Source organism: Cololabis saira, chromosome 7 (genome assembly GCF_033807715.1).
Source record: "Cololabis saira isolate AMF1-May2022 chromosome 7, fColSai1.1, whole genome shotgun sequence".
In the NCBI taxonomy this organism is placed as follows: Eukaryota; Metazoa; Chordata; class Actinopteri; order Beloniformes; family Belonidae; genus Cololabis; species Cololabis saira.
In genome coordinates this window covers 30376603-30385412 of record NC_084593.1, presented here as the reverse complement: position 1 = coordinate 30385412, position 8810 = coordinate 30376603, and the positions used below count along the sequence as shown (strand labels likewise).

The 8810-nt window shown below is 38.1% G+C and overlaps 1 protein-coding gene across 1 annotated transcript; it reads left to right on the top strand.

Annotated features, from left to right (window-relative positions):
- The first annotated feature begins 1078 nt into the window (after positions 1 to 1078).
- Positions 1079 to 7670, top strand: rap2c (RAP2C, member of RAS oncogene family). Its single transcript, XM_061725549.1, has 4 exons — positions 1079 to 1639; positions 3085 to 3222; positions 5848 to 6134; positions 6640 to 7670. Exons 1-3 carry the CDS (start codon positions 1505 to 1507, stop codon positions 6124 to 6126), a joined length of 552 nt encoding a protein of 183 aa, XP_061581533.1. The 5' UTR covers positions 1079 to 1504; the 3' UTR covers positions 6127 to 6134; positions 6640 to 7670.
- Positions 7671 to 8810: the final 1140 nt, after the last annotated feature.

Genomic DNA, 8810 nt, shown 5'->3' with positions numbered 1-8810 from the left:
TACACAGATCTACCCATTCACCCAATAGTGTTATATTCAGGCCCCTAAAGGCCGCTAAACCCTGTCCTCTTTGTCAGAGGTGTCAAGTAACAAAGTACAAATACTTTGTTACCTTACTTAAGTAGAAATTTTGGTTATCTATACTTCACTGGAGTAATTATTTTTCAGACGACTTTTTACTTTTACTCCTTACATTTTCACGCAATTATCTGTACTTTTTACTCCTTACATTTTAAAAACAGCCTCGTTACTCGTAGATTTTTTTTTTAACAATATCTTTATTGTTTTTTCATTTACAAACAGAATATTATAATAAAGGACATTTCACATCTAGTCCCCCCCCCCCCCCCCATCCCATCCCATCCCATCCCACATCCCTTCTCTCTTTACATATTTCTTGTTATACAATCCAAAGTTGGTACCTAATAACAGTACCAAATAACAACACAGTCCAGTGGTACCTCTAGGAAATTAATGATTACTCGTTAAATTGCTCCATCCGGATAGAGTGAATTTGGTTGTGGTTGTTTCAGATGTTCTTGTCCAGTTTTGTTCTTACATCCGTTGCCCTCAGATTCCTGCAACTAAACTTGGATGTACATTCCAATAAAGGTTAGGATAAATGATAACATGCCTCTGAAGTTTGACTTTTTGCACCATTACAATACTTATAGGCAACTAGTCATCATATCTCCTGCTCTCTGAAACACATGTTAATGCTCAATAGTACACATATATGGTTCTTTAATATATTTGCATTATACTAAGATGCATTCATTTTCAATGGCTTTTGTCCTTAATGGCTTTTTTCCCCCTTACATTAATTTTACTTTTATACTTTAAATAGTTTTGAAACCAGTACTTTTATACTTTTACTTGAGTAAAAACTTGAGTTGATACTTCAACTTCTACAGGAGTATTTTTAAACTCTAGTATCTATACTTCTACCTGAGTAATGAATGTGAATACTTTTGACACCTCTGCTCTTTGTACCTCGTGAAAATCATGTTTTTATATTTGTTTTTAAACTGTTTCTTTCCACAGAGGCTTTTATTTTGAAAACAGAAGCGCCGGAAGCCTCGCTCTGGCTAGCGGAAACAAACTCTTAGCTCCCAGTAGGTGGGCGAAAACCCGCTTCCTTTCTGCTCTCAAACCTCCCTAAACAGCCCGCCCGGCACATACACGAGCAGAGGAACCTACAGCCGCGGGTAATGGACACCTGGGCGGTGGGAGCGAACCAGCGCCGATAGCACGGGAGGCTGCCGCGGCTCCGGGCTCGCAGCTCTGGGATGGCGCAGGCGCAGTTGAGCCCGACGAGACCCGCTAAAGGAGCCACAAAATGAGTGTTATATCTGGATCTGCGTGAGCGAGCACGGCTGGTTTAGGGTTTTAACTCCGCTCGTCAGCTTTTATCGGTTTCCAAAGGGCTCCTGGATGCTGATGGGGGGAGTATAGCGGCGAGGCCTGGTCGTTAGCTGCTGTAGTTGGCCGGTCCACCGCCCCGATGAAGGAGTACAAAGTGGTCGTGCTGGGCAGCGGCGGCGTCGGCAAGTCCGCGCTCACCGTGCAGTTCGTGACCGGCACCTTCATCGAGAAGTACGACCCCACCATCGAGGACTTCTACCGCAAGGAGATCGAGGTGTTTTTATTTGTTTATTTAAAAAGGATCCCCATTAGTCTTCTCCATGGAAGACTGTTCTTCCTGGGGTCCACACATAGACATACAAAGATTACAATAATACAACTCAAAAAGGGTGAAAAACATTCACTAGAATATAAATAAAAGATTAAGTAACCAACCATCCACATCTTAACTAACAATATTTGCTACTATCACCAGATCTGTTCCACTTTTGAGCCAAATAGTTTGCAACGACTGTATAATTTATAATATACCTCTATTTATAGTAGTATAAATATACTACATATCATAATATACTCATACATTATAGTATACTCATACTTCTATACTATATATACACTCATAGCCTACAGTGATTTATAATATATTTACTATTAAATTTATAATATTTAATATAAACAAAGTACAAATACTTCGTTACCTTACTTAAGTAGAAATTTTGGTTATCTATACTTCACTGGAGTAATTATTTTTCAGACGACTTTTTACTTTTACTCCTTACATTTTCACGCAATTATCTGTACTTTTTACTCCTTACATTTTAAAAACAGCCTCGTTACTCTATTTCATTTCGGCCTTTAAAAGAAAACTATCCAGTTAAATTGCTCCATCCAGATAAAGTGAATTTGGTTGTGGTTGTTTCAGATGTTCTTGTCCAGTTTTGTTCTTACATCCGTTCCCTCAGATTCCTGCAACTAAACTTGGATGTACATTCCAATAAATGTTAGGATAAATGATAACATGCCTCTGAAGTTTTGATTGTACCGTATTTTCCGCACTATAAGGCGCACCTAAAAGCCTTTAATTTTCTCAAAAACCGGCAGTGCGCCTTATATATGATCATTACGGTAATTTCTGTTACTGTAGCCAGGGGGATTGTAGCTACTGTAGTTGGTGTCGCCGAAGTAACGGCGCTAAAGCGTCAGGAATCGTCACAGACGTTCAAGACAACAGCAGCGACGCTGACTCACATAATGGTTTATTTGACGAGACGGAGCAAAGCTGGTTTTTATTTTGTTAATAAAGCTTGACATACGGTACTTTTCTTCCTGTGTTTTTTTTTGCATTTGCTGTAGGATTTTGTAGCATTTCCTGTAGCGCAGCTCCATCAGGTAGATGCGTAACTTAACCCCATCCACTATAGTACGGTATTTTACCATTATATTTAGTGCGCCTTATAATGCGGTGCGCCTTTATATATGGAAAAGTTTTTAAATACGTCATTCATTGAAGGTGCGCCTTATAATGCGGAAAATACTTACAATTTGCACAATAATCACAATATATACCTAGGAAAGATCACGACTTCCTTCTGAACCACAGCCTGCTTCAGTCTCTTTTTAAAACTTGACACCTTGTTTATTGCAACTATACATGGGGGGAGATGGTTCCAGTGTGCGACTGCTCTATACATTACTGTTTTTTTCAATGCATTGCTTCAGGTGGACTCGTCCCCGTCCGTGCTGGAGATCCTGGACACGGCGGGGACGGAGCAGTTCGCCTCCATGCGGGACCTGTACATCAAGAACGGGCAAGGCTTCATCCTGGTGTACAGCCTGGTCAACCAGCAGAGCTTCCAGGTACACCTGCACACAGGTGGACACGAGCTGCACAGGGCTGACACCTTTCACTAATACAAATAAGGGATGCCCCGATTTCAGCAGTGCAGGGGACAAAAAAAGGACGTCTCCAAAATTTCTAAACTGCATAGAAATTAAGGGTGGGACAATACAGGTAACTCAAGATTCAATAGTGGCGATATGTGGCCCACGATAATGATAATATCACAATATCACGCGATATCTACGATATTTGTTATATTGTAAGTAATTTCATCAACGGTATATCACGATATATGTGACTGAAAAAAAAAAAAATACCCATAAAAAGGAAAACGTCTGTAGTTATGCATTTATTCAATGCCAAAACTTACAACACAATGTACAAAGAAAGTGCATTTGTATAGTGCCTCACTGACTTGCACTTACATGCAGTCAAAATTCGGATTATTGCTAATATTCCGGTTACTGAAACATTCGGAATATTCCGTTTACATGCGTGAGCAAACAGGGTTATCCCTGTATACATGGTGATTAATCATTCGAGATATCTCGATCAAACCAGCGACGCGCGGAGAACATCATGACGCAATTCCCGTCATTTCCGCTTCTTCTTCCTGTATCTAAATTCAAAACAAATGCTGCTTCGCGTAACTTTTCACTCACCTTCTTGTAAATCTCGCTATCCCGGTACATTCTACTGTCTACAAATGCCAAAATGTTCATATCCTTCATTACATTTATGAGAGCATGCGCAGAAAACAAATTCGTGTTCCGTTTGATGGGGATATTCCGTTAGGCGTTTACATGACCAAATATTAGGGTTTTAAAAGGAGTAACCCAGGGGTCATATTCGGGTTTTTAAAAATCCGAATATGAGCAAATTCGGGTTATTCAAAGGGGTTATTGGTGTTTACATGGCCGTGCAAAACCGGGTTATTGCTAATTCGGGTTTTAAAAAGGTTATTGACTGTATGTAAACGCAGTCAGTGACTCCTAGGCTTGTAAATGTAAACACTGTACAGCTGAACAAATTAAAGTTCATGAACATTAATAACGTGTTTTATATAAACCAGGACAGTGCACTGCTTTGTTTCTAATACTCATAATACCTCACTGCCTACTAGTCTTGTAAATGTAAACACTGTACAGTTGGACAAATTGAAGTGCATGAACAATAGTGCGGTGACAACCGCAACAATATATTGCAATATCGATTTTATTTTTTTTTCCCACCACTAATAGAAATGTATTTATTTTATATGAAAAAGGGCTTTGATTTAAAGTTTAAAGTCCCTTAATAGCATTGAACTTGCATGACTGTACAGACAGCCAACCATACCAGCAACTGAAATAGCCTCCTCTGCTATGTATGTCCACATCAGCCAAGATGTATAACATAGCCTAGAGGTGAAGGTCGGAAAATAAGAATATGGTGTAAAAGTTCATTTATTTCAATAATTCAACTTAAAAGGTGAAATTAATACATTACATAGTCTCATTACATGCAAAGCAAGATGTGTTCTTTATTTTTTCATTTATTCTTTATTTGTTATAATTTTGATGATTGAATTGTTCATTGATTTCATAATATAGAGATTTTTTTATTTGGGGTTTTCATAAACTGTGAGCCATAATCACCAAAATTCTAACAAATAAAGGCTTGAAATATCTCACTTTGAATGTAGTGGGAAATAATATATTTGTTTCACCTTTAGTTGAATTTACTACAAATTAAGTTTTGCAATATATTCAAATTTTCCGACCTTCGCCTGTATATTATGACATCAATAAATAAGAGTATAATATATGTCCGTTTTGGTTCAATACAGAACGCCACTTTTAATTCCCAATTACGTAACAATTCCGTATTTCAAGGGACGGGTGGAAAGCCTACATTTATACGCTCCACAATCAAGTTGAACTTTGTTAATCACAGACTGGAGGATATCAGGTTAGAATAACTTTCATGTCTTTACTTCAGCCAGGCACTGCTTTGCATTTGCACTACTTGGATACAGATACAGATTACTTTATTAATCCCTTAGGGAGGTTCCCTCGGGGAAATTGACATCTCCATCTAACACACAACACTGTCATTTACAAATCAAATCAGAAAGAAGTTTTTTGCCAAGTAGTTTAACACACAGAAGCAATTTGTTGTGGTGATTGGTGCAATACAAAAGAACAAATAATATTAAAAGAAAGAATGTACAACATGTTGGTTTTTAAAGTGCCAGAGTAATGAGTCTGTACAAAGGTGACCTAGGATATGCGTTAATATGACGCATAAGGTCAGAAGTGGGGTCTTTACGTTAATGTAACGTACCAAAAGCCAAAACACCCATATAAAGATATAAATAGAAATAAAAGGTAAAAATAAAATAAAAAGTGCAGTGCCATAAAAATAATTATATGGATAGGAAAATGGTCGTGTAATATTGCACAAGTTATTGCACTGTCCTGGTTATTGTACATTGACTGACCCCCCAGAGTCCCACAGATTTTGGATCTGGTCACTATTTATCTGCTCTTATTCTGTTTTTCAGCTTCCAATATTGGTTAATAAATATGATATCTCATTTGTACCTTGCAGAGAAGCTGAGAGTTTTCAATCTAACATGCCTCTGTCTGTCCATGTTTCAGGACATCAGACCAATGCGAGACCAAATAGTGAGGGTGAAGAGGTTCGAGAAGGTGCCATTGATCCTGGTTGGCAACAAAGTGGACCTGGAGTCTGAGCGCGAGGTCTCAGGATCAGACGGGCGAGCTCTGGCTCAAGAGTGGGGCTGCCCTTTTATTGAAACCTCGGCCAAGAGCAAGACTATGGTGGATGAGCTGTTTGCAGAGATAGTCCGACAGATGAATTACTCCACACTGCCGGAGAAGCAGGAACAGTGCTGCACAGCCTGTGTGGTACAGTGAACAAAGAGGTAGGGGCATCCTTAAGTGAGGTTGCAAGACGATTGGCTGCACACTAATTTTACAGAATGTGATAAAATGTCTCTGCAGTGCCTTTCTAAAGATGCTTCACAAGCTGAGATGAAAAGTGACACATGGATGATTATGTGGCATTTCTGTGACGTGTGAGGGAGTAGAGAGATTTGGTTGGAAGTTAGAAAGGCGAGCGGGTGGTGCTGCAGACCTTTTGATTTAGCTTGTTTTCATAAGATTGCAGAAAATATGTTGCATGAAAAATACAACTGTCTAAACATTTTAAGGACATGAAGGGAAACAAGAAGAGTGGAGAGTAATGAAGCAGACAATTCTGTGAGCTGAGCTGCGTGAAAGAGGAAAATGTCACATCCTGTGAGACAAATTGGGCTCCAAAACAGGAAGTTCCCTTTCTGTAAGAGATGCTGGCTGTATTAGCCACTGCACCCCAGCCTTTTAAAACTGTTGCATTTCATTTTTTTTTTCTCTTCTCTGTTGTTACAGACTTCATTTGTCCGGATCACCACTAACATTTTATTGAACCTGGGGACAATCTGGCTTTCAACGTGTCTGAAAAAAAACTTATCGCATCAGGTAATGTTTCTGACTGTCACAGGCAAACTGACAGGAAAGGCATCTGTCCTATTTTTGATATCATAACTGTTCGAAGATGCTTCTGCTGCAACCTCAACGGCCTTTGCGATGAGCCAGGAAGCAAACAGACAGAGACTTTTGAAGAGCAGCCATCTGTGAATTTCTGTCTTTTATTTTTTCTCCTTATAGATGGAAGTATCTGAAATACAAAGCAAGAGTGTTTGTGAGGTTGCAGCTTCTTTTTAAAGCTGCTTTAATTAATATTCTTTATTATTACTTGTATTATGGCTCATATTTGGAATTTGATATAGTATTTCATAATTTTGAAACATTTTGACTAAAGCATGCATAGCCAAACTAGTGTGCTGCTCGGGTGTACTGCTCACCTTATTTTTAAATCTTGTCATAAGTAGTTGTTCTAACTGCCACAAACAACAAGACTTTATTTTATTTTTTTGTCTGTTTTCTTCAAAGTTTCTGGACATTTAAAACCTGGTGTACGGCTGTGGATTAAACTTGTTACAATTACGTCATAGTAGGGTAATTGAATTTTTTTAATTAACTCAGTAACCTGAAGCAGCTCAACTCATCTGAAAGCATGCTCCAAAGTGAAAATGTTCAAACACCTAAATCAACTTGAAGTGACAAGGAATGAGCCATTTATCTGTTTTAAATTCTTTTTTTTTTTTTTTTTTTTAATTTCTTCGCCTGAATTCTGTCATCGTCTCTAAAAGGGACGATTCATCTGGACGCAGGTCTTCCATTTTCAGTTTTATTAAGGAGTCTGTGTAGATTTTGGAACGACCAAAGTAAGCTAACACTCCATATTTGTGTTGGATGGTGTAGTGTGTGTGTTGCTTTAAATTCAGGAGACGCTTCTTGTTATTAAGTAACTCAAGTTGCAATGTGGTTTGATAAAAGTTCTGGCACAATTAATCAGATTTAACTCTGTATTTTTTTTCTTTTTACTACAGTAACCTATTTATTAAGATTTAAAGACATCATGGGTAGCCAGTTTTAAACTTTTAATTTTAATACTAGCTTCTGCTTTTTGTGAGGTTTAAGGATACATGGCATACTAGGGTTTTTCAGTTTTTTTTTGTTTTTTTTTTCTCTTTTCTCTTTTCTTTTTCTATAAACTTGAGAATTTAACAGAGCCTTAAAATTTCCGTTGCAACCTGGTGTCACGTGTCTTTTTTTTGTTTTTTTTTTGCTTGCAAACATAAATGTTTCTCATTTCAGAATATGGCACTAATAAGGTATCAACTTTGAAAATATACAAGCTCCGTCTGATCATTTCTTCTGAGGGGAAAGTCCTCTCATTGCTCCCTTTAGGGACCATTTCTCAACAGGAATAGATCCTATTGTTAGTTTCTCTCACTTAAATGACAGAAGCCTTGTTTACTTCATCACATCAACAGTTTAAAGGCCAGATTCAATCTTTAACTCCTTATTGGGACAGTTATGAAATACTTTAAAAGTCATCCCTGTGCAACAGTTTTGGAAGGTTTTTCACAATGAAACTTATCCTTTCATCTTTCTAAAATTGCCTGTGTAAAACGTAACACCTATATATTTAAAAAAGGAAAAAAATTAATGAAAACAGGGTAAACAGTACTCGCTTGTTGGGGTAAATGTACATAAATAACTATTGTTCACAATTAACCTTTTACCCTAGGAGTTTATGCAGTGCTGATCCAGCGCGTTCCCAGCACAGTGTAAATGTTTTAATTTTAGTGTCCGAGGAAATGTGCACAGTGAGGCACATTTTTTATTGATGAATAGTTTGACAGAGCTTGGGGTGGGCAGCAGCAGACATAGCTTTGCAGTTTTATTACAGTAATTCAAAATATTGCAAAAAAATGAGACTCCATCCAAATATAGATTCTGATTGATATCAAGTATGATGAAGGACCACAGAGAGATTGACCACATGAACAAACGAGTTGTATAAACGTGTTATTACTGTCACAGCTACGGGCCGAGGTGGCGCAGAGCACTTAATCCGCTGGATTGCAACCTTTTCCGGAGTGGCAGAGTCCCCATTTTTAAGGACGGAGCATTGACTTTGAGTGATGTGA

Excerpts from the sequence above, each read along its gene's own strand:
- rap2c (XM_061725549.1), top strand. The coding sequence starts at position 1,505 with ATGAAGGAGTACAAAGTGGTCGTGCTGGGCAGCGGCGGCGTCGGCAAG. Across the intron at positions 1,640-3,084 it reads TCTACCGCAAGGAGATCGAG|GTGGACTCGTCCCCGTCCGT; the intron begins GTGTTTTTATTT and ends GCATTGCTTCAG. Across the intron at positions 3,223-5,847 it reads TCAACCAGCAGAGCTTCCAG|GACATCAGACCAATGCGAGA; the intron begins GTACACCTGCAC and ends TCCATGTTTCAG.